The sequence below is a fragment of the Patagioenas fasciata genome, chromosome 1, assembly GCF_037038585.1.
Source record: "Patagioenas fasciata isolate bPatFas1 chromosome 1, bPatFas1.hap1, whole genome shotgun sequence".
NCBI lineage: Eukaryota > Metazoa > Chordata > Aves > Columbiformes > Columbidae > Patagioenas > Patagioenas fasciata.
The window spans coordinates 96757845-96782705 of NC_092520.1; the positions used below are offsets into that span (position 1 = coordinate 96757845).

Below are 24861 nucleotides of genomic sequence, written 5' to 3' on the forward strand. Positions count from 1 at the left end.
TAGAAGGAAAGTTCACTCCTCTGCTGGACTGCTTGTACCTACCTCTCCTTACCTTTCTTCTCCCACTTGAGCTAGCCACAGCTCATTTCAGCCAAACATGACATTATTGACAAGCAGTTATTTGTTTGAAATTAGAGTGCAGCTGACCTAACTATCTGGCTGTGGCTGTAAGGGGCAGTCCCACCTTTAGTCCCTGCCTTCATGCTCCTACTGCTTTGGATTCATTCTAGATATTAGTTTTGTGGCCAGAGAGTGAGTTAATATTGTCTTTTGGATCAGTTGTTTTTCAGTGTGGGTTTTCTGATAGATGAGCCACCTGAACCATCACTATATCACTACAAGGTCTGACATGGAGACAGGGACCTGCAGCTGGGGTTGGGAGAGGGGTGAAGGGTTGCCCTTTCCCTAACCTCTGCAGCCTCAGGGAGGAGGTAGGAAGCTCATGTTGGGTGGGAATGATTGCTGTTTTGCTGGTTAATTGCACAACCAGTTATCTGATTGGGGCAAGGGGGAGGAGGTGGAACATGCCAAACAAGATTAGCAAGTCAATTCAGTTTTAGAGGAGGGAGGTGTCAAGCTGAACCAGGACACTGTGGAAAAATTAAAGGTATGACAAAAATGTGTAAGCTTAAGGGAGCAGACCCTTGATCTTTTGATGGAAGACTCTGTTAAGTGAAGAGGTGGTAGTTTTCCTCCATTCCTGGGGAAAAAGCCAATGTAGATAGTGAAGCTTTCAAGTTTTCAGCTTTGATGCAGCAGATGCTGTATGGTATTGTCATTCAGCTGGTGGAGGAGGAGTAGTTTTGGTTTCTGTAGAAAGATGAGAGAAGAGAGGATCACACCTTTGCCTGCCCTGTGCCAGTGTCCAAAATTCCCAGATTAAGACACACCCCTTGGTCTTGGCAGGTGTGTTTTCCTCAAAGGAGATTTTGCTGTAGCTCTCCTCCTGTTGTTTACCAGGAGAGCTAGTCCAGTATTATACCAGCTTCCCATCAGGATCGTGGCTGTGGCTGGTGCTGCCATTGGGCTACCAGCAGGGCAGGGATTATGTTGCAGACCATGGTGTGTTATTTGGCATCCTGCTGGGGTGGCTCTGCTGTTAGCACACAGGGAGTGAGGCTTGGCTTGCCCGAGTTGCAGTCACACCTTTTGCCCACAGTGCCTTTTGTCATCTTACTCAACAGTTGGCTCAGGCTTGCTGAGAAATAACAGTGCAGGTAGTTCCTGCTGCAGTACCTGCAGTAAAGGGTACTGTGCATCTTTTTCTGCTGAGGGGTTCAGCCTGAATTTGAAGAAACAGGAGGAACTCTGCAAGATTTTAAACCAAACTGAATTGATGCTGCCACAGTCTCAATTTTCCCTTCTTGTCAGGTATACACGTAAGCCTGCCTTCTCCTTGGGGCTGGATGACTGTGTAGGGAGCTCAGGTGGTGGGAAAAACTTTTTTTTTTTGCTTTTCCAAATCTTCTGACAATGTGGTGCTTTGTGCAGCACTGATACTGGGACAGGGAAATTAGGCTGGAAGAGAAAGTGTTGGTCATGTCTTGCTGACAGCATTGTTCAGCAGCACCGCTCAAACTGGAGGAATCTGTTCTGGGCTGACAACACTACAGTAATTTTTGAACAAATTTCAACTTCATGGATGTTTCTGATGTGTTAAAATAGATCTTTGTGAGGTGGGGAATTGCCTATTTGTAGTCTTTCTGGGACAAAGGCAGAGTGTTTTGATGTCAGCTGGCTTTGAATCATGTTCTAAGTGCATCTTTTCCTTGTCTCCCCTATGCTGTCTTCTCAAAGTAGATTATACATTCTAAAATTCAGAAAAGGCTGTGGATTTATATTGGCTTAAAATTCTCCATTGCATTTTTGTTGTCTGGAAGGTTAGTTATGGTAATTACTTGTTTCTGAAATAGATAATTGCTGATTGAAATGTTATTATTAGAAAATATTACAGTAACTTGATAAGAATATTTACTTATCAGCTTCTCCTGTTTGAAGATCAGCAATTAACAATTGCCACGTTGTGACTGAAGGTAAAAGAAACCACCCAACACTACAGGGAGATCAGCGCAGCAGCATATCTTCCACATTTGTTAACAGCCTACCATCACACAGCTTTGGGAGGATCTTTTTAACACATTCTGAAGGACAGATAACGTTGTCACGAGCACGTAATTGTGTCATCTAAAATTTGATGCCAGCTGTAGAGTAGATGGCTCAGCTTCCTCTTGGGATTCGCTTCATCACTTCATTTTCACGGGATCAGTGGTAAGTCTGGAAGTATGGTGGTGATCTTTGTTTTGGGTTATGTGAGTTTGTGTCTGGGGATGATGATGCTGTTGCCTTGCACTATTTTTGCTTTTTTCATTGCTTAATATATACAGCAAGAAAATATAGTCGGTTGTATAGTAAAAAAATATTGCTGAAATTTAAAAAGTGACATTTAAAAAGACAGACCCTTTCTAGTTAAGTGTGCTAGAGAGTAAAGCCTGTTTTCCTTTTCTTTGGAAGGTATGTATTTGAAGGGTTACATTTCAGATTTGTGTTTTCAAACTCTTAGTTGGGAGGGGTGCTTGAGGTTTTCTTAACCAGGATTGTATCTTCTCCCTCATAGTTGGATGTATAATATACAGTTTTATGTCGTGCTACTGTAATATTAAAAAAAAAAATCTTGGAAGTTGGATGGCACCAGTTCTTGTGCTTTCTGAGATAGAATACTGAGGCAGTTCTGTATGAATAACAAAAAAATAACAAATGAAAGACCAAGCGCTTCCCGTCTGGGCAATTTTATTACATGCTTTCTCTAGTAAAGCAGCAAGGATAAAATAATTTCAGTTTTACCAGTTGTGAGGATGTTTTCAGTTATGGTGGCAAATAACTTGTGGGGTAACTCACTCTCTATTTAATGACTCTGTGAATATGCCAGAACTGTAAAACCAGACCCTTGTTATGTAGAAGTTTATAGAGCAGAGAATGATTTAAAATTAGGGACCATAGTAGGCTGTGTGATATCAAATCTTTATATGTATTTATGTACTTTTATTTACAGATGTTAATTTTAGGGTCAAGGCTACAAGCAGCCAGTAGATACACTCCAATCTCTGTGTATTGTTAAAAGCACAAATCCACAAAACACTCTCCTTCTTGAACAACTGAAATATGCTGCAGGTAGAGAATAGAATAGATGGGATTATCTTTGTTTAAAGCTTGCTGTGACAGGGAGTTTGAGATGCCCATTTAATACAGATGAACTGCAGAAAGACCCAAGGATGACAGTGGAGGCACAAGGGAGAATTCCTTCCCAATCTCAAAGCTCGTTAATTATGTCCGTGTGCTGCAGCTGACAGTACACACAGTCAGTGTCAGTCCCCTCGTCTATCTCTAGAAATGGCTGATTTCTATTGTTACACAGGAAGGGAGAAGTAAAACAAAATCCTAAAACCAGTGAGGAAGGAAAGAAGTAATAACCCACAGTACCAAAACTGACAATTCACCAAGCCATCATTTATGTGCTAATCATACGGGAAAAACAGATGAGACAGTGAAATGTGAAATCTGATTGTCGGTGTGTTTAATATTGAGCTGTCTTTTAACAGCTCCTAAAGGAAGCTTGCAAAGAAGGCAGATCAGTGCTGTGGGCTCCAGAGCACTGCCCTGTGGTCCTGCCCATAGGGGTGTGGTACCCAGCTGGCCCCAAAGCCAGCTCAGAGCAGATGTTGTGAAGCAGAGTAACTGCTGGGGTGGTTTCTCTGGCCGTTAGAGAATGGGGAAAAAGTTGTCTTCCACTGTTCTAAGGTTGTCAATGACTTGTGTAATGCTTTTGTGTAACTTAAAGCTAAAAATAAATATGAATTAAATAATCTTCAAATACTTTGCTTCTGTATTGTAGGTACAGAGCCTTCATTTTCTCTCTCACTTTCTTCTTGTACGCCAGCTTCCATTTATCAAGGAAACCTATTAGTATAGTTAAGGTAAGCAAGGTTATGTCCTTGTTTAAACATCCTTCTAATCCTATCAAACACGGAAGTAGTCATCTTTTTCAGCAGTTCCTTTTGTGACAGCAGTGTTAAACTTTAACTTGAAATGGTTTGAAAGCTGGGATACTGATGAAGTTAGTACACAGTGACATTTACTTGATAAATTTTAGTGAGCCCACACCTATAATATTGTGTAAACTTCTAATCTTCGACCTTAACACTTGAAACAGCTGTGCGTATGCTAAAGACTATTCTTGTGAATTAGTCTAATTATAGATATTTAAGAGCTTACAGGTTTACGTTCATATCTTTGAGAAAAGTTGCCCATAACTGATGAGTCAAAGGTGATAAAAATCTACTGGCACTTACAAGACTGTTCCAAGTACTGTTGAGCATCATAGTACTAGTTGTCTGTACACTTGGGACTCTGTGGGATTTTTTTTTTTTAATTTCTCCTGTTCCCAATGAAGCTGCTGGCAAAATATTATCTAATTCTAGGTTTGTTAATCTAATCTTTGGCCTGTATAACTTGCTAAACACAAATCAGATCTCCCAGGATGCTATTGTAAATAACTGATGAGTAACAGTGGGCAAAGTAGCTTGATGGTAGTGAAGAATTTTGAAATTTTGCAGTAGCTGAAACACCAGTTCACTATAGCATGTAGTTTCTAACCACATAATTACTCTGTCTTGTAATGGTGGCTTCACCTAGCAAACTACCAAGCAGTTGATGATGGCTAACAATTTTACTGGTTTCATTTGGTTTGACATGGGTTCATATAGAGCTAGAATTGTTAAATTTGTTGCTGTATCACATTTAACAGTCACAAGTTAATTTTACACTTTCAAATTTCCTTTCTGTATCAGGGAGAGCTTCATAAACATTGCGCTGCTTCACATGAAGTTCAACTCAGCTCCTACAAAGAATATGCTGCCCAGATTCAGCCTGTCAAAAAGCTGTCTAATATATCTCGGTGTGGTTGGGAGCCATTTGGTAAGTGGTGTTTTTTTGGTTTGGTGTTTTTTTGTGGGTTTGTTTGTTTTGTTGGTTTTTGTTGTTGTTTTTTCATAATAATGAGCTGGTATTCATAATTAGATTGTCTGCCTCTTGCTGATTCTTCTTCATTCAGGAGATGTATATGGGAGGAGTGTTTTGTTTTCAGTGTTCTCATTGACTCTTCCAAAGACAGTTGTGAATTACTTTATGGTGTCTTTCCTACTTGAAGTCACTTAACCAACTTGTGTTATTTTAGCTGTTATAGCTATGAGATGGTTTCAGTAGATCAGTTTTCAGTCAGAAAATGGGATTTGTCTTTAGAATGTCTATTAAGGAAAAAAAAAGGGGTGAAGAATAAAATAAGTCATTATAATTTTCTGCTTTTTTCCTTCAAGGTCCAGCAATCATTTAAATGAAATTACTTGGTGTTTATCTAAATTGGAACTTTTCAGAGTCCCTGTCTCCCAGAAAGAATATTTTTTTTCTTCACATTTTAATGGAGAAAAATGTGAGACTTTATTGTGGGATAGAGTTGACAACTTACTGAATAGCTTATGAACCTGGCCTTTTACTTAAATAGGAAAATACTTGCCTACTAACAATTAAATTTGAATTTAATTGTGTTTGGATTTAATGGAGGTTTTGAATCATTCATTGGCACTTTTATCACTACCAAGAACGTCAGTGGAGTAGAATAGTACATTCTGCCAATGTGCCAGTCTGCTCCAGTCTATCTAGCCATCCATTCTAATTATTCTTCAATTAGAAATTAAAAAAAAGAAGTCCTACTCTGTTCAAAGATAAAGATCTGAGCCCTGGGTTTTCTGTGGACAGAAATCTGTGTATTAACTGCCTACTGCAAGATAATCAGTTTGCTGAAGTTATTTAGTCCCACAGGTTTCTAAATACATTGGGATGCAGTTAAATTTGGTTGCTTGCTGTTGTTCTTGGACCAAAGAGAGACTGAGCTTGCTCGTCTAAAACACTAGTTAGTTTTGTTAATGGAGACTTCTGAGCTCCAGTGTCCTTGTTTTTCATGAATACACATTACTGCAAAGCTGCCCCTTTGGGATGGCACTGTAGACTTGTTCTTTCCGCTCTGTTTTTGAGGCAGCGTGGGTGGCAAGCTGCGAGTAACACTGAAAGAAGGAAGGGTTTAGTGACTGTGACTTTATTCTCTAAGTCATTGGGAATTGTGGTTCCTTGCAGATACACAGGGTATGAGCTCAGGTCTCTGGAAGCTAGATTTGGTGTTTCTTCCTAGGTAGAGTCCTGTTCCCTCCACCTGGCCTGCAAGTCCCATTTAGTTGTGATTATGGTCACTTGCTGTACGGAGCAGAAACCTGTTGTTTTTAAACAAGACTTCTATCTCTGTGCCTTATGAGTAGCTGGAAAAGTAAATGCAAAAGGCTTTAACTATTTCAGAAAATCAAACAAAACCATATTAAGCTGATTCCTTGAAAACCTATATCATGATGGAGTTTTTTTAGCCATTTTGACTTTTAGGACTTGAAACAATTGCAACACATCTTTCTACTTACTGTAGAGTCAGTTAAAGTTTGGATTTTCTTTTAAGGAGCCATAAGAAAAGGCCACCTTGTTAATAATTCGTGTTTCTTCTCTTCCAAAATGCTATTTTGAATAAAGTGGAGTTAAGAATGGACCTACAAATGTAGTTTAAGAAGGACAAGGAATTACTGGAGGGATTCCAGTGATGGCTACGAAGATGATTGAGGGCCTAGAGCATCTTTCTTATGAGGAGAGACTGAGAGAGCTGGGTCTGTTCAGCCTGGAGAAGAGAAGGCTTACAAATATCTCAAGGGTGGGTGTTGAGAGGATGGGACCAGACTCTTTTCAGTGGTGCCCAACAATAGGGTGAGGAGCAACTGCCACAGACTGAAGCACAGGATATTCCATCTGAATATGAGGAGAAACTTCTTTACTTTAAGGGTGCCAGAGCACTGAAACAGGCTGCCCATGGAGGTTGTGGAGTCTCCTTCTCTGGAGACATTCAGAACCCACCTGGACACGTTCCTATGTGATCTGCTCTGGGTGAACCTGCTTTAGCACGTGGTTTGGGCTAGATGCTCTCAAGAGGTCTCTTCCAACCCCAACCATTCTGCGATTCTGTGATGTTTTCCTAATATGTTGCAGCAAAAGGGTCGGTTGTGGGAGTTTGGTTTGTTTGTTTTAATAAAATGTGTTTTGCAAAATGAATACTTGAGTTTAAAAGTATCCATTGAAAATTAAATGTCAATGCATGTCTGCTAACATTTTTCTTGTAATATGTAAAAATAGTTGGGAAGTTATTGGTACATTTAAGCTGATAATTTGTTTTGATAATTATTCTTAGATAAGAACAACTACAAACAGTTACTGGGAGCACTGGATTACTCATTTCTGTGTGCGTATGCAGTTGGAATGTATTTAAGGTAAATCTCACTGTCTTGGAAACCTCCTTCATTGCTTACTGTTAATATATGTGGCTGTACTAGTTCTGAGATATTGTCCTTTCCCACTCTAAAGTTTCTCATGAAGAGAAGGAGAATTTGAGTGTAATTATCCCATCTATGTGCTAGTTGGTGTGGAAGAAAATGCATCATCTTGAGTCCCCAGTGGTATCGTACCTGTTGGTATGTAGGCAGCTTCCTGCCTGGTCCCGTCCTGGCTGCCTTGTGCAGGAATGTCTTCCAACTGACAATCTAGCCTGTCTTCCCTTCATATGCAATATGAAGCAGTATGTGCTGAAATCTACGTTGCCAAAACTTACCAGTCTCCCAACTTGCACATGTAGACTAAGCTGAATGTCCTGGCTTTCTCTGTAGTCAAAGGACAGAAGCAGATGCCAGGACAAGGGGTGATGGTTTTAAACTAGAAGAGGGGAGATTCAGGCTAGATTGTGAATTGGAAGATCTTGAACTAGATCAGGTTGCCCAGAGAGGTGGGAGATGACCCATCCCCGGAGACATTCAAGGCCAGGCTGGACAGGGCTCTGAGCAACCTGATCTAGCTCAAGACAGTAAATCACTTGCAATGTGCTTCAGGGGAGTGTCTCTCCAAAAGATGGTTGTGCAGATGTCAGCATGTGGCAATTAGCGAACACAAAAAAATTGTTTGTTTTTCCTGTCAAGTGATAAATATTGCTCATGTGCCACTCTCAAGAAAAGCAGCAGTTAAGAGTGAAGTTTATCCTCAGTCAGAATTAAACAACACAAATATATTCTTTATTTGTCAAGACTTGGGGTATGATGTGATTTTTAATTGTTGCCTTTCTTTTTATTTCTTTTCACGCTCCAAGTGGAATAATAGGAGAACGGCTACCTATCCGGTACTATCTGACAGTCGGGATGCTTGCCAGTGGACTCTTCACTGCAATGTTTGGATTGGGCTATTTCTATAATATACATAATCTGTGGTTTTACATAATGGCCCAGGTAGGCACAATGTTGTTTAGATACTCTTGAGTTTCCATGGTGCTGTTTAGTGTTGTACTGGCTTTTTATTCAGTTGCCAACAGTGATTAGTGGTTGGATGGGAGGATGTAAATCCTGACACGTGTTGTCATTGATGACAGGCAGAAATGATAGAGTGGATAGCCCCAGGTTTTTGGTGTTTTGTTTTTTTTTTTTTTTTTTTGGTTTTTGGTTTGTTTGGTTTTTTGGTTGTGGTTTTTTTTTTTTTTTTGTGTATGTAAGAAATCTGTGAAAACAAATCAGTGTGTTTCAGTCAGTGTCAAATCAATGATTAAATCTTTGCAAGCTTAAGTGTGGGCGAGTTTTAAAACAAATGTGGTTACTTTTGTCAGTCTGCCAAGACCTGAGTGACACACCCTGGCTTTCCCTGCAGGAAAACTACATTTATGCTGCTAATGATGAACAGTCTCCCACATCGGTGGGGCTGAGAACAGTCAGCTTCTGTAATGAGATTTCATTGTGTGAGATTTTTCATAGCACTTGTAGATCTAATTGGGCATCACAAGAATGTTTACCATTGACCTAAAATGGAATTTAGGTCAGGACCAGGATCCAGTTGGCACCTCTTAGTCATTTTGGACAGATCTGCACCTCGTGCTGCTGCTGGCTTTGTGTTATTGCAGCAGCACTTTCACTGCCAGCATGTTTGCATGGCATTGTGCAATGGGACACACAGCAATGCTAGCTGGGGAACTGTGAGCTTTTATAGACATTTCACCAAGTTGTCCCTTCAACCATGTCCCTGCCCCAGTGCTATTGGCTTATGAGGCTTCCAGAACACGATCCGGCTCCTTTGGGTTTAAGCTAAATACTTCTACCAACATCACGCTGCTGTGTTGCGTGGTCTTTGAATCCTGTAGTACCAAGGGGGGGTCTTGCACCACCAGCCTAGTTGGGTTTTGTTAGGTCGAGTGAGGTTGTTTTGTTGCATGTTCAAATGCTCACTGTATATGGGAATTGGCATGTGATCTTTGTGTTAATGTGTAATTCTAAACAGGGAGCTTTTTAGGAGCTGAGATGAGTTATGATCTGTGCAACGTGGAGGCTGAAATAGTTCTTACTTCAGCCTGAGTATAAGTTAAGTTTCCCCTCCCAATTTATCTACATGTGTCTGTTAAGCATTTTAAAGTTAATGATCAAACTTATCTGGGCTGCCCTGAAGCTTTATTTTTTCCTATTTGCTTTGATTGCAAACATGCTTTGCTATATGTTCAAACTGAGATGAGTATTATGTTACTGTTTGAGTGTGGGGAATTTGTTTCTCTGTTCAGTTCAATACAATGTGATTTTTTTTTTTTTTTTTTTTTTTTTTTGTAAGCATGTGATTGAATTACAATTTCCTTGTGGTTTAAATCATAAAATAATTGGAGAGACATAGGTAGAGGGAGGAATCTCTGGAATATCTGCAAAACACTTTAACTCGTTTATTTTTGGAAAAGAATGCTTTCAAAACCCCCCACTAAACTTCTAAATTCAAAGCATTTGTGTAGGCTTGATTTTCCCAATGCAGCACTCAACAGGAATCGTGTAGGGTATGTTTGTTATAGGGTATGTTTATTTATTGTTATTTTTGTATGCTTTCAGATAGCTAATGGGTTGGTACAAACTACTGGCTGGCCGAGTGTTGTTACGTGTATTGGCAACTGGTTTGGAAAAGGAAGGTAAATAACACGTAATCCAGGGTTCTGAAAGTACAAATCAACATGTTCTGGGCTTTAATATTATAGTAATTTTAAATATCTTGCTTTTACTTCAGTGTTTTTTTGATATGAAACAAGCAGTTAGGTAGATCTTTGAGAGGAGTTTTCTTTGTTACACTGATTATTTTCTGTATCAGTTTGAAATATTCTCTCTCATGTCAAAACAGTGTTCTGTCGGTGGTAGCTGTTTAGTCTAATGTTTAATTTTTCAGATGAAGTATTTCAGAATTACATTAGGAATAATACATTACATTACATTACAAATATTAACAGTCTAAACCCACTTTTAATAAAGGCTGTTATTATGGCATTTTAATGTGGAATTTTTCATGTTGTTATTTGTGTTTCAAAGCAGTTGTGAGGGTGTAACTCTAAAAGTATCTTTTTGTCTAATGCCTTTTTTCCTAACACACAGAAACTTGAAAATGTAATTGAAATAAGAAAATACACATGACAACTGATTTAAGCTTTCTTTTTGCCAGTTTCTTTAAATATTTTTTTTCCTTCATCCTGCATAGAGATCACTCATAATGTTTATTATGTCATACCACACAGGAGTTTTACATAAATTTTTCAAGAGCTGCATGCTTAAATCCATTGGTTCTGGTATTGGTTGATGCATGTAGCGTATAGTAATGCTACTGAAGTGCCATCCGTTGTAGGTACATACCATTGATTGAACATTATTGTCAATTGGTTCAAGAGAAAGACATGAAAATTAAGTATATGCTTTATATATAAAATCGTGGGATAGTTGAGAAGATGTAGGCTCAGACTAGTTTTCTGTAGTCCCTACAGCCTTTTTGGTGAATGTTACAAAATGCAGAGAATGATAACCATCGTACAATACTGAACAAAATTGGCAAGTCTGTACAAAACAAATACATTTTTTCAGATTTTGCTTTGTGCAAAAGCAACAGCCTTTACTTTTACAAGGCTGCGTAGTGGACTGGTGGATAGGGCTCTGATTTGAATGTCTGTGGTCTGATTCTTGATTTTGCTACAAATTCCATGAAACATGAGCAGACCTCTTAGGTACTGTTTTCAGCCAAAGGAAAAGATTTGGTTTAGTCAAATTGTGTTGTTCCAGATAAACTCCTGCTAAGGGCAAGGCAGTTTCCCCATGACTTACAAGGAAAAAAATACCTGTTAGCTGTCATGACTCCAGTATGATTTTTGTGGTTTACATTTGCTCAGCTGGAGATATTCTACAGCAGTTCTGATCTGGGATTTCCAGGCAGACAACTTGATGTGCCTGTTAGCCAAGCATGCACAGGCGTTGTCTTCCACTAGTGCTTAGCAAGTCCAGAATGTGATCAGAAAATACTGAACTTTCTCTACCCATCCTGCACAGATTGCTTTCTTCTGCCTGATGAGTCTAACATATCTTGAAAGCATCAGATTACTGGTGCAATGTGTTTGCAGGAAGATTTTCATTCCCAGAAGCATCAGATTTAGTTTGCATATGCTACGCAACATCTGCATGCTTGTTTTTATCAAAGAAACTCACTTGTTCTCTTGAGCAAGCCCTAGTGGTGCCTTTAAATGCTGTTAAATGCAGGATGAGTTCTGTCATGCACAGAGAAGTATTTAGAATGCTTCTATTAATATTTAGGTGCCTCGAAATTGCCAGATGGAAGACTCTAGCATAAATAAGTGGTCAGTTAAAGAACAATAAGATTGTAAATATTACACTAACACCGCAGATAAACAATCACTTTTTATACACTTTTCTCAAGATAGTAATGTTTATTGTTGGAATAATAAGAAATATTTGTGGAATTTTTTTTAAATGCAGGAGAGGTTTGATCATGGGAATCTGGAATTCACACACGTCAGTGGGAAATATCTTGGGATCCTTAATTGCTGCTTATTGGGTGTCTACATGCTGGGGTCTCTCCTTCGTGATGCCCGGTGTTATCATTGCTGTGATGGGGATTGTTTGTTTCCTGTTTCTTATCGAACGTAAGTGCTTTAATGGGGTAGAACCATGGAGGGCTCATTATGGGGGAGGAACACCAGCTGTTTAAGCTAAATGACCCATGCAAAATATATTCCTCAAGCTGTGCCAATACTTAAATAACTTTTTCCTGGAACACTAGACAGAGAAGAACCTGTGTGCATGTAAAGAGTTCATACACTAAAACTCTGGGATACCTGAGACAGTAACACTTCTAAGTTCAGTCCACTGGCCTGTCAATACTTCTCAGTTTCTATAAATTGTTCAAGTGTATCTTAGCAGAATGCCCCACCTGGCTGCAATGTATATTCTGTGCTGCCATTCAACCCATGCCATCCATTTTTTGTGCTATGAAATACAGAAATCAGCTGATAGAAAAGGTTTTGTCACTTTAAATTAGAAATTAAAAAGGAATGCCCTGTCTTGTCCCTACAGAGACTCAGAGGTATTAGTATGAATGTGCATTTTACTGTAACTGTCCTGTCTTGAGAAGCAGAAAGTTCTGCAGAGATATCTAGAATGCTGTAGTGAGCTGGACTGTCAGAATAGCACTTAATGTGGTCGCAGGATGAGAAGGGTACCATGAAGCACCCTTTTCTTTCTCCCCAAAGCTACAGTTACATATTTCTACCAGGGCTGCTTCTGTGTTGTCTGTACTGTTGATTTATTGTTGGCAAATTACACTACTGGTTTTTCAAGGGAGATTCGTTGTGCTTGTTTTCACTGTTAAATATGTGTGGTATTCTATTTCAGATCCTAAAGATATAAGTTGCTCCTGCACACCATCCAGTGTAAGTGAATGCTGCTTCTGTTTTTTTTCCACCTAATACGTGTGTTTATTATGATAGTTCTGGAAATCAGGTAATCTGCATGGCCCTTTTGTACCAGGCTGTTATAACTGAGCCTATGCTTGAGGGAACGATAGGTCTTCTGTGCTTCACTGGTAAAGCAGCAGCTTACTTTCTATCAAAGCGATGTGAATCAATATGTGAGTTTGTTTTAACCAAGATTTGGCAATAGACTGTATTACTACAGTAAACCAAGTAAAAACTGTTTGCCTTTTTTTGGAGGGGGTCTCTTGATTTCCTCCAGTCTTCCTGGCCATCTCCAGAGCATTTTGACCTGTTTCCTGCTGTTGCATTCTTTGTGTAAGCACGACATAGAGAGATAGCTGCCAGATATATCCTGTGAAGGGTCTCACTGTTTGAGAACCCTGTATTAGGCATTGCAGTAAAGAGCAAACAGACCTTTTCCTGATGTACCATCAATGACCCCTGCATCTGTGGGTTTGGGAATGGAAGGTGAGATGTTCCTTTGGATGGAGGGATGGACAGTAGGAGCACATTACTAGGGAAAACAGGAAACGAGGGATGGATATGAAGCTGAGATGGAGAGGCTGCAGAAGTCAGTCGGTCTGACAATGAGCTTAGTCATGGTGTAATATGGCCTGTATTTAAACAAAACTGACATTAATGAAGAGCTTTGAAAAGGAGAGAGAAATGTTCTCTGCTTAGTGGTATCTCTCATGTGACAAATCAATGCTTTAGTTTTTGTGGTATCACAGAATAATTTAGTTTGAAGGGACCAGACCTCTGGACATTGTATGATCCTACTGTGTGTTTGTATTAGGCCAAAATTTGACATAGGATCAAATTGCTCAGGGCTTGCCTGTCAAATTTCTAAATCCTCAGGGATGGAGATGTTGTTTATACATAGATTTTTTTTAATATTTTTTTTTTTAATATACACTGAGGTTTTTAGAATGCAATGATCACACCCTTTACTGGCATCAAGGAAGTGAATCGCACTATTGTATGAGAGCTTATACTTCGAGGGCTTAAATTTTGGCAAGGTAGTGAACTTCACTAAGCTATGAATGTACTATCAACGCACACAAACTGCGGAACTCATACTGCCTGGATCATGAGGGAAAATGCGACTCTCTGGACACAAGAGTCTGAAAATCCAGCATCAGAGATTGACTGTTTAAGGCATTATTGAAGCAGGATTGAAGTGTATGTGTGTCAAATGTCTAAGCTTTCTCTGGGTTGCTGAATATTGCATGTATACTTCCTTGTGCCATTGTGGCAGCAAAACTCAGAACTTTTAATTGTTTCTAAAAGGAAAGTTTTCTCTCTAAGTATTAGTGTAAAGTTGTTCAAACACTATTTTAAAAGTAGGTTGGAAATCATTAAGCTTTGGTACCAAGATGTTTGCTCAATGCATTTAAAACAAAAATTCGAAAGATACTTTATGTATTCAACATTAAAAATGTAGAAAGCCGTGTCAATGATGAAAAGATACACCTTAGAAAGCTTTAGCTAATATGTGGGGTGACAATTCCTTTCTTGCCTCATGTAGCTATGACCCAAGAGGAGAGAAGCAATCCAAATAGAACAAGAGAAAAATAACAAGGAAGGAAAGGGAACAAAAAAAGAGCATTAGGGAGACCAACTGTGTATAATTTCTTATAACAGAATGTCATCTATAGCCTCGTTTCATTTAGGAGGGTGTTTGCAGGTTCATCTCTGATGTTCCATCAGATTCTGGTACATGTTTGTCTCTACTGTAAGGAAAACCTAGAGCAGTGTGTTGCTCCAGGCTCTTTCTCCTGTGGCTCCCAGGGATCTGTGGGCAATCAGACCTGCCACATTTTTAGCGGGTTCTTTGGAAATATGGTAGAGGGAGATTGGCAAAGAAGGTCTTAAGGTCTCCCATGTGTGAGTACAAATCAGGGCTGTTGGGGAAATTGTTGGAGGGAAGGTCCCAAGGGAATCCCACCTATGTTTTTATATACTAGAGGATTATACATGGAGATTGTTTGCATATGTAGGTGTATGTGAATTGTACCTTCTAGTTGCAAGTCTCGCAGGTAGATTGTACAGGGATAATTGCTGTTGTGTTTTTTTTTTTATCCCCGTCTCCCAGTAGTTTCAAATAGATGTTTTTATACATTTTAAATGTTTTCTTCTTAAATAGGAACTGGAGGTGACTTTTCTAGTCTGTGTTATCTCTTCTTTACCAGTAAATGGATTTTTTTTTTTCTCCTCGTATGGAGTTCTCCTGATAAAGCTTCTGAATACTTTTAGTGGTCCTATTCTTAGTTTGTTACTGTGAGATAAGGTGTGTTCACAAGGCACTCTCTTTTTTTTTTTTTTCATATAATTCTCTTTCATTTCCAAAAGGTAATAGCCATCAAGTGACAGAATATTTTAAGTGACTGCTAGAGAATCCAAACAGGAGGCATTTTTTTTTCCTTAGCTTTTATATAGTTTAGAAATGGTCCTATGAACATTTCAGCTGCTGTTTATATTACCCAGGGCATAATGTTTACAGAATTTGCTGTTAAGGTTTATGGAAGTAAATGTTTGTTATTTGTTTCAAATACACTTATACTGGAAAGCATAAATAAAGAGTTCTGCACAATATGTTGCTCGTATGTCTCAAGGAGCTGGTATAGAAAAACTTGACATTTAGTATCTACTTGCCATTATATTTTTAACAAAAAATTAGTATTTTAGGAGGTTTTTTACATTTCCATTCACCACCTTTTCCCCAAGTCCCAGAAAGGGGCTGTCATTTGACATAATCTTCTCTAGGACACCAACAAGATCACAGCTCCAGGCACAGTCTCATTGTGTAGAGATGTGTTTGACCTTCTGTTTCCCTGGAAACCTTGCTCTTCAGAGCAAAAGGCATCACTTCTTCCTTCCCTATTCCGTATATTCATGTCTGCAAATCTCATAGGTTTATAAAAGTGCTCTCCCATGGGCATCGGACCTTTCTCTGATTAGAATTTACCATTGTCTTGGGAAGCTGTATTGCATTGAATTGCTCAAATACCTCTCTTCAGACCTGTGTGGTCTGCAAAGTACAATGGATTTTAAATCCGTAGTGAATAGGGCTTGCAGCTTCTGTTTGCTGCAGGGAGGGTGGTTTTAGAAGTAAAAGAAATTAATAAGGTAAGAATAGAAGTTAAAGAAGATCTACAAATGTAGGTGCAGTAGTGACCATGTCTGATTGTAAAGAAAAAAAATAAGATTATTAACTGAAGGAAGGCTCATGTAATAAAATAGACTGTGATATCACTGGGAACAAAAAAATTTCAGCCATGTTGTACAAGGGGTAGAATTTGCAGGCTAGCATGAAATGCTAGCTGTCCTTTTTTGCTCTGTCGTTTCAGTGACAACCTGAACAACCTGTGTGCTTTGGCAAATAGTTAGAAATATCTTTTTCTAAGAAATTAAAGAAACATACACACTTGCTTTGCTTATAAAGTTGTAGTATGTCACTTTGGACCTATGTCTTGTTTAGGTGCCAGCAGCTCTGCCAGCTGGTGCCAAAAGCCAAACCTCATTGTGGAAGAATGAGGCCAGTTAAATTTAAGCACAACTAAAATAAATGCTCAACGTGAGGGAAGGACTTAGGGTGGATTTAGATTAAGATTTATCGATCAGATTCATCTCTGTGTGATATCACTGTCTTGGATGAATTTGATCTACTGTTTATTTGCAGCATGATCGTGAGCCCAATATTTCTACAGAGTTTGTAGTGGTGAGTAATCTGATTTCACTGAGTTGTCCAGAAGGCAGAGAGCCAGGCACAGAGCCTTGCATGTGTGGTTCTTTCTTCACTGATTTCTTGGGCTGTGGTTCTTTTGCTTGTCTTCACCTTGGCTCTGCTTTATGAACCTGAAATTTGTACTCAAATATTTGTTTTGAAACAATAAAGTGCATTTAAATGCTAGCATTGGAGTCTTAATCTATGACTTTCCAAAAGACTAAACCTATGACAAATCCAAATGAGAAGCCAGTGTGCTTTATTAAGCATTGGTGCACTTTCATGATGAAAGTTAAAAAGTAGGTTTAATTACTTTTGTGAAATGTGATTATTTAGAACTTTTTTTATTGCTTATCTTTTCTCCCTGGAGTTTGTTTGTTTGTTTTTTTTCATAAGCAAACACATTAGTTGCAGCATGCTCATACAGACCTGTCTTTATGTGCCAGGAACTTTCTTTAACCTGACTTTGCATTTCCAGAAAACTTAGCTCTCTTCAGCTCCTGTGGTAAAGTACGTGTGCATTTATAAGATACCGGGCTGCAATTTTTATATTCTGAAGAGGAGAAAGAAGTCTAAGAATTAGATGTGTAGCCTCTCAATCGAGTCCTTATCCCCAGACATTTCCTCCTTACCACAGTAAATCATGTTTTTGACAGTCAAATGTAAAAATCTTTAGTTTTTTCTCTTCTGAGCTGCTGAATAAAGGTGTAGATGACTTGTCTCTAGATAATGGATTTTCTTCCCCATAGGTTATTGTAAATCACTTTTTTGACAAGAACCTGGTTTTCTGTAAGATAAAATTTAAAAATCTGTTTTACCAGGCCCCAGGAGCTTCAGTGTTGTTTGTTTATTTTGGGGAATGCATTCCCACGACTGCTTGTGCCTCAGCTCTGCGTTGAGCAACAAAAATACTTTATCCTCAAGCCTTAAAAGTTTTTTGCCTTCTTAGAAGGATCTGGTTGATGAATTGCAGTTTGTCTAGAGAATACTGCAATACATATCCTTCCATTTTTGGGGGGAAGAATTACCTAGTGATAAATTTTGAATTAAAATGTTCTGTGAGGATGAGCATTCTTTTTTTATTTGTGGTGGTGGGTTTGGGGGGTTTTATTTGGGGCAGGGTTTTTTTTGTGTGATGTTGGTTGGTTGGTTGGTTGGGGTTTTTTTTAATAATAATGGCATTCAGAATGTGGTTAGACACTTAAACATCCCTTAGGAATGTACAGTGCCTCTTGTGCTCTTAGCAGCAGGTTGTCCCTCCCTGGCTGCAAAGCTGCTTCATTCAGTGGACAAACCTTATTGTTCCCAGCAAATCTTTTTAGACCTAGGATCTCAGAATGATGTTTTCCAAGGAATGCAATTTTGGTGTTAACTAAGAGACTTGTTAATAAGTAAGTATAAAAAGCAGTGTATTAGTCTAGATCCGTCTGGGGCCTGGAATGCACCTGGTTGCCTCAGTTTCTGTACTGAGCGTGCTAGAGGGGCACAGATGCTTCACCAACCTCCCTGCTCACAAGAACACAGTCCATTTCTGGGTTAGAAGAATACACCTACCATAAGCTAAAGGGATAAAATTTGCTCTTAAAATGATAGGGAAATGAAGAAACAAGGTTTTCCTGAAACAAACTTCTGTATTGCTACTAAGATCACCTACTTATGAGAAAAAAACTAAGTTTTCAGTATCAATGAAAATTCAGTAGAGGAAAAAGCAGCTAAGTATTTTAAGAATGGCATGACTGTACTCTAAATTCAGTATACTCCTTCTTTATAAAAGTGTGAAGTTAACCTTCAAATAAATTTGTGATTGTGTTTTATGCGCATTGCCATATGCCTGCATAAGAACTTTAAAAACCCAAAATACAATCATTACAGGAAAGATGCACCATTGGGGGTTATGTTTATGTTACAATGCACAATGACTTTTGTTGCATAGAAATGATTAATACTAGTTAATCCTTTAAAAACAAGTAACAAAAGTATAGGGTGTTTTGTCTTTTTTTTTTTTTTCCCTTTGATTTTTTTTTTTCAGAGTTCTAAAACTTTCCTGAATGGTGAATCTCGATTTAGAGTCCAGATGCCAGCCTTAAATTCTAAGGAAAACAGCAAGACACAGGTAAAATGCAGCATATTGTTGTAAAGTAGTATAAAAGACTTCCTAAAGCTCACACAGAATATTTACAGTAGATTTACTGTTGGTAAAGATTGTTCTTCCTTTTATAATGGTGAAATATACCTCCCTTTTCATACACAAATATAACTTCAGGCAAGAGGACTAAGCATTATCTGACATAAATACTGCCTAATAAGATGAATAAGGTAGCTTGCTTACTCAGTTGGTCTTAATTTGTGATCTTCATACAATTGCAGCAGAAATAATGTACCACAAAAGATTTTCAAGGTAGCCCATTTGAAGTCATTAAACTACTTTATGGTGTTTGTCCCATCCTTGCAGTCTCACTTCTCTCCTTTTCTATGTAATAGATGTATGTGTGTACAGCATTATGCAAGAAGATGGAGAGTTCTAAATATGAGACATCATTCACAGGGATCCTGATTAAAATTTGTACCTGTAATGCTGATAATTATCACAAGAAACTGAATTCTGAATTTGCCAGTTCACAGGTGAAAAGACAATTTATCTTATGATGGACATGAACTGAAAATTTCCATTTGAAATTTTGTATTTGTATTCAGTACACTTGGCACATCACATCCTGAAAACATAACTTTATTTTTTAAACGTCTTTCAGACTTTTAAAGGAAAATTGAAGCTTCCTGTTCTTTTCATTCTTTGTGCATAGAATAATAAGTAGCGTTCACAGGGTATAATAACCAGTGTTGATGAAAAGGTTTTGAATTTTTTGTTAAGGCAGCACTTTACTCGTAATTTTTATCGGTCCATCTTAAACCCTCTCTGTACTGAGTTTATTCATGTTTATGCTGAGCTGCCCGAGAACAGTCTTCAGCCCAGAAACCATTTGTCAATATTATTTCACAGCCAGCTGGAAGATAAGGGGGAGAAGACAAATGAGTATCAGTAGCTGTCTTCAGACACGTCATGAAGACAGAGCTAAAATTGCAGTCAGCAAGTTAGTTAACAAAGGTTCATCTTCTAACTCTGCTCATACCTCTACTGTCAGCTGGTGCAAAGAGTCTGCATAGCAAGTGGGCAAGGAAGATGTGCCCCTCTCACACTGACCTGTGGGCAGGACAGAAACAGCAAACCATGAGGGCGCTTGCTGGCAATCCTCTCAATATTCTTTTTTTAAATTTTTTTTTTTTTCTAACTGCACCACTCTCTGCACCTTGCCAGCTGGATTATATGTTTGTCGTATGGAGTCCTAACAAGCTTTAAGAAGAAATAAGTAAAAACCTAAAAACCCTTGTTTATCACTCTTTGGGACTCCCCTGATTTTCTGCCAGTGACAAAATAGAATATTTTTTTTCTGTAAAGGGGAGTTAAATCTTTGCTCTTTACAGCGGTTGTGTTACAGTTAGGCTGAGCTGATTATTGCAGTCAGCTTTTGTGCTGCACAAACAACAGATGTTTTGCATTTATGAGCTGGTCTCCTCCAAGTGCAGTGGAATGGCAGTTTTTACTGATTTTTCATTGACCTCTTCAATTACTGTAAAAAGCAAGCAAATATTCAAGACATGCAGTGATTGAAAGCAGAATGTCCTTTTGACTGCGTGACCTTGAATACCTCTGTGTGTTCATTACTGCTTATATCAGGTTGGCCTCTTAAAAATTACACAAAATCGAGGGATAATGAATCTGTCCCCAGAGATCAAGAGTCTGCCGTATGCGTAATCACACTCTGTGACAAGCTGGCAAGGCTAAACAATGTTATCTCTGGCAAGCACAAACTACCAGTTTTATTTCTTATTTAATGATGTGCAGTATAAAAATCCTACGTTGTTGATAAAAGCTTCCAGCATGAGTTGCTAAGAAAGTTATTCAGCCTTCGGTGACTTCCACTTCAATATTTAACCCCCTCTTCTTAAAGAAGCTTGGAGCTCCCTGTATGAGAAAAGTGCAGCATTACCCTCAAACAGTCTTGGTTAGGTTTGCTGTGCAAATTGTGGAAGAGGTACTCACCTAAGACACTATCTAGACGTGTCTTCCATTGAATCCAGTGGGGAGCTTGACTATATGAACACCTTTCTCTCTTTCTCTTTTTTTTTTTTTTTCAAATGTTAGTAGCTGATGGTTTCAGTTGCTGCTGTAAAAGTAGTTCCAGCTTTGAAATTGCTTCAGTAATTCAGGAGATAAATATTGATGATGGTGGAGTGACTCGTGTGCCATGTCAGAGGTCCCTAGATGTTTTTCTGGTCTTTTAGTTCCCGCTTCATCAGGGTGCACCATCTCCCATAAGTTCTGCATCCCATCTACCAACCTGTACAAATGTTTGGATAGCTTCTAAAATTATAAGAAGCACCTGGGCTTAGGTGCCCGAATGGTTCCCTAGTGTTTTCTCTTAAATAGAGTTCTTTAAAAACAGAATTTATTTGGAATTATGGAGTGTTAAATAGGAGGATTGAATCTGAATTTGTCCAGCATTTGATTTTTTTTTTTTTTCTTTCTTCCTCCACCAGCTTGCCAAATAATAATCAGAAAGTTTTCATCTTTGTAATAACTATGGGGAATAGAATGCATATGCCATTTTATCTTTACCAATCTACATATGTGAGGCTTAATTCTTTACTAACATTTTATTCAAAAACACAAGGCTTGGGAGAAAGAAGACAGTATCTAGAACACGTCCATAGCTAGTAAAAGTATGCAACTAGGGAAGCTTCTCAGCAAGCAAGTGAAGGTGAGGACAGCTGATAACTTGCTCCACAAGTAGCCTTAGCAGCCAGTGCAATTATTAGAGTAAAATCCTTCCCAGTGCTAGAAAATAACTCAGAATTCACAACTTAGGTGTTACTGGTAAACTCCAGGTTTTTATAATTTGTGGATTGTGATGCTCAAATTAAACAGACGTGAAAAAATAAGGAATTGCATAACATAAAGCACACTCAGTATGCATAATTTAATTGGAAAGATGACCTGTATTTAAATCGGTGAATAAGATGATGTTACAGTCTGAAAAATGAGAATAATATTTGTACAGAAGGAAGATAATTCATGCTTTTATACAGAAGTGCGTTGTACTACTCAGTGGATTGTCAGTTTTAATTAGACCACATTTATGTAGTGAGGTAAGGGAAGACTGGAAATGATTTTGTTCCATTCAACCGTACTCCGTTATGCCACAATAGAACAGAAACTTGATTCCATAATAGTGTATGTACATTCAGACATAAACAACCAGGCTTGTTTCAGCTGATATTCTGTCTGTATTCTGTGTATATCCAAATAAAAATATTTTTAAATGCTGTAACTTTCTGTGATTAAAAAATATACAATTAAAAAAAATATTTTGGAATTATTTGATTCCTTGATACATATTTTGATACGTTGTTCCTTTCTCTTTTATGTGGTGTTGCTGGGGGAAATTGCAGGATCCCGAGATGCAGCATTTGCTTATTGACAGTGAAAATTGCAGTGTATCACTGGACTCCAGCACTGTGGTCACGGGGGAAGGCAGACATGGGACATCAGCTATCAGCTTCCTCGGGGCCTTGCGAATACCTGTGAGTACATACGCTATTCTTGTCTATTCCTCAAATAAATACGTTTTGCCTCAGAAATCATATTTTCATGAAGCTCTGGATGGAGTGGTAGATACATTTAGCTTTGTGTTACAAGCTTTGATTGGCAGTTCTGGTGTATATAGGGTAGAGCAGATTCTGGTATACATGACAAGATGTGCTCCTCCCAGAGCAGGAGTGAAAATCGATAAAAGTGTACTTTCTTCCACAGTAAGCAGATGGCTCATGCTGATTGGTAGCATCTTAGAATCATAGAACCACAGAATACCAGGTTGGAAGGGACCGCAAGGATCATCTGGTCCAGCCTTTCCCAGCAAAAGCACAGTCTAGACAAGATGGCCCACCACCTTGCCCAGCTGAATCCAAAAAGTGTCTAATGTTGGGGAATCCACCACTTCCCTGGGGACATTATTCCAGTGCCTGATTGTTCTCATTGTGAAAAATTTCCCTCTTGTGTCCAATTGGACTGTCCCAGGGAACAATATGTACTCATTGCCCTTCATCTTTTCTGTGTGACTTCTTGCACAAAGGGGAGCCTCCATCATCCTTGTTGCCACCCTTTAAATACTGGAACATGGTGATAAGTTCTGCCCTATGCCTTCTGTTCTCGAGGCTGAAGAGACTACAAGAATCTAGGTTCTAGTACCCATGTAAACTTTTTTTGTTTTGTTTTTTCTTTTTTTTTGTTTTTCCTTTTTCCTGTTTCTTTTTTTTTTCTTTCTTCCCTCTCCCATTTCATTGTAACTAATGTTAGAGCAGCCTATAATGTAAAAGTTTATTGGTCTTAGTTAATGACACATGGGTATTAGAATGGAATAGCAGGCTGAGTCTATAAGCACTTCTCTGCATCAGACCTTCCTTCCATGGCTTCCCTTTTACACTCCTCAACATTCTTTTTAGAAGCTTCAATTTTAAAATTTCTTGTATGGTTTTTATTGAGAAGTTTCAAACAGCCTAAACATTTGGACTGTTGGTAAAAGGAGAGAAAGTTTTTTTAGATTAGAGACTGTTATACTTGGTTTTTCTCTGAGCTTGAAGCCTAGCAGCTTCAGTAGCTTGCACAAGTAGAATTATACGCACATTGATTTGGACCAAGCACAAAGGTAGAGGAGGAAATCCTGAGCACCCAGCTGCTGTGTTTCTGCATCTTCTCATCTTGTTCAGTCTGGCCCTTGGTCTCAGCTGTTTTTCCTGTGACAAAGTGGAAGCAATGGGTAGAAATGGGTAGAAGAGTTGCTGCTGCTGCCACCTGGAATTGCTGTAACTCTGTGGTATTTTTCCTGCATGTTGCTGGGGAGGATCAAAGCTGTATGTGAAATAGAGCAAGCTGTGTATGTGTGTTGTCCATGCAGATAACTGCAGTACTCTGTATCAGAGATTTAAGAAATACATGTTCAAACAAAAATATGTCAGATGGTGGGGGGAATGAAGATAGGTTGATTTGGCAGCTTAGTTGCAGCTCACTGCAGTAAGTATACTTCTCGTGTTCCCAGCAAGATAGAGGATGCAACAAATTTTAGTGGTTTAAATAGCCATGTGCCTGTCTGTAACATACTTTTACCACAAACTGATTTGAAATGTATCATACTGGTTAACTGGCTTTTTGTAAAGAGTTAAACAATAAGGGAGAAATCTCAGACCCATCTGAAGAAAGGATCTAAAGAACAGAAAAATTTGCCCATTTCCTTGGAATACACTCCAGACCTGCTATAATGCTTTATAAAAGCTCTTTACATGAGGAAAATAAGTGAGGCAGGTGTCCCAAACAGCATCAAGTCCTTCCTATTCATTTTAGTGTTCTCTCTTTAGTCAATTGGGTACCATTGAGTGAAAACAGATAAGTAAAATACCACAGTCTGCTCTGATTGTAAGCTTGGTTGTCAGGGGAAGAAGGCTTTTTGGGAATTCTTGAGAGAAGATAAAAGCCTAAATGCTTCTTGGAAATCATTTTCATAATGGTCTTCAAAAGCAAATAGCAGCTTCTATCAAGATACTAACTTGCTGTTTTCTTTGTTCTCTCAGGGAGTCATAGAGTTTTCCCTTTGTCTTCTGTTTGCAAAGCTGGTGAGCTATACTTTCCTCTTCTGGCTTCCCCTCTATATCACAAATGTAGGTAAGTATCACAGTGAGGAGATGCAGGTTTATGATTATAAAGCATCTGGAAATACGAGCTTGAAATACATAAGAAAATAAACATTACTGCTGCTGAAGTAGATTCTTTGCTACAGTAGCAGGAGAGTTGTAAGTCACCAACTACCATATTTTGCAGTGCTATTAATTCAGTATTATGAGTGGGCATTTTCAAAACAAACAAAAAGAACCTGGCTTATCTTCAACAATTCCAAGTATCAATGCTGTGGCTGTGGCTCTTGCAAATCGATCAAAGAGGTTTACTTTCTAATAATGCTTTCATGTGATTGAAGTGCCTTATTAAAATTTATACCAAAAATCCAAATGAGCTTCTTCATCTGTTCAGTACTGCTGTTTTGGTTTGTGCTGTATAGAGCAGAGAAAGGAATTCTCCCTAGCCAGAGAA

General features: G+C 38.6%; 1 protein-coding gene across 10 annotated transcripts in view; it reads left to right on the forward strand.

Annotated features, from left to right (window-relative positions):
* The window catches only part of SLC37A1 (solute carrier family 37 member 1), a 41243-nt gene that overhangs the window by 2759 nt on the left and 13623 nt on the right, over positions 1-24861 (forward strand). For 6 of the 10 annotated variants that reach the window (XM_071811494.1, XM_071811486.1, XM_065861253.2 and 3 more), the window contains 11 exons: positions 1983-2268; positions 3890-3971; positions 4845-4971; positions 7328-7406; positions 8273-8408; positions 10032-10108; positions 11946-12112; positions 12861-12898; positions 18697-18780; positions 22176-22307; positions 24348-24438. In XM_071811494.1, the coding sequence (XP_071667595.1) occupies positions 2213-2268; positions 3890-3971; positions 4845-4971; positions 7328-7406; positions 8273-8408; positions 10032-10108; positions 11946-12112; positions 12861-12898; positions 18697-18780; positions 22176-22307; positions 24348-24438 (1069 nt within the window). In that variant the 5' untranslated portion in view covers positions 1983-2212. The remainder of the gene's footprint in view (positions 1-1982; positions 2269-3889; positions 3972-4844; positions 4972-7327; positions 7407-8272; positions 8409-10031; positions 10109-11945; positions 12113-12860; positions 12899-18696; positions 18781-22175; positions 22308-24347; positions 24439-24861) is intronic. The other 4 variants (XM_065861219.2, XM_065861178.2, XM_065861228.2 and 1 more) reach the window with 2 other exon arrangements.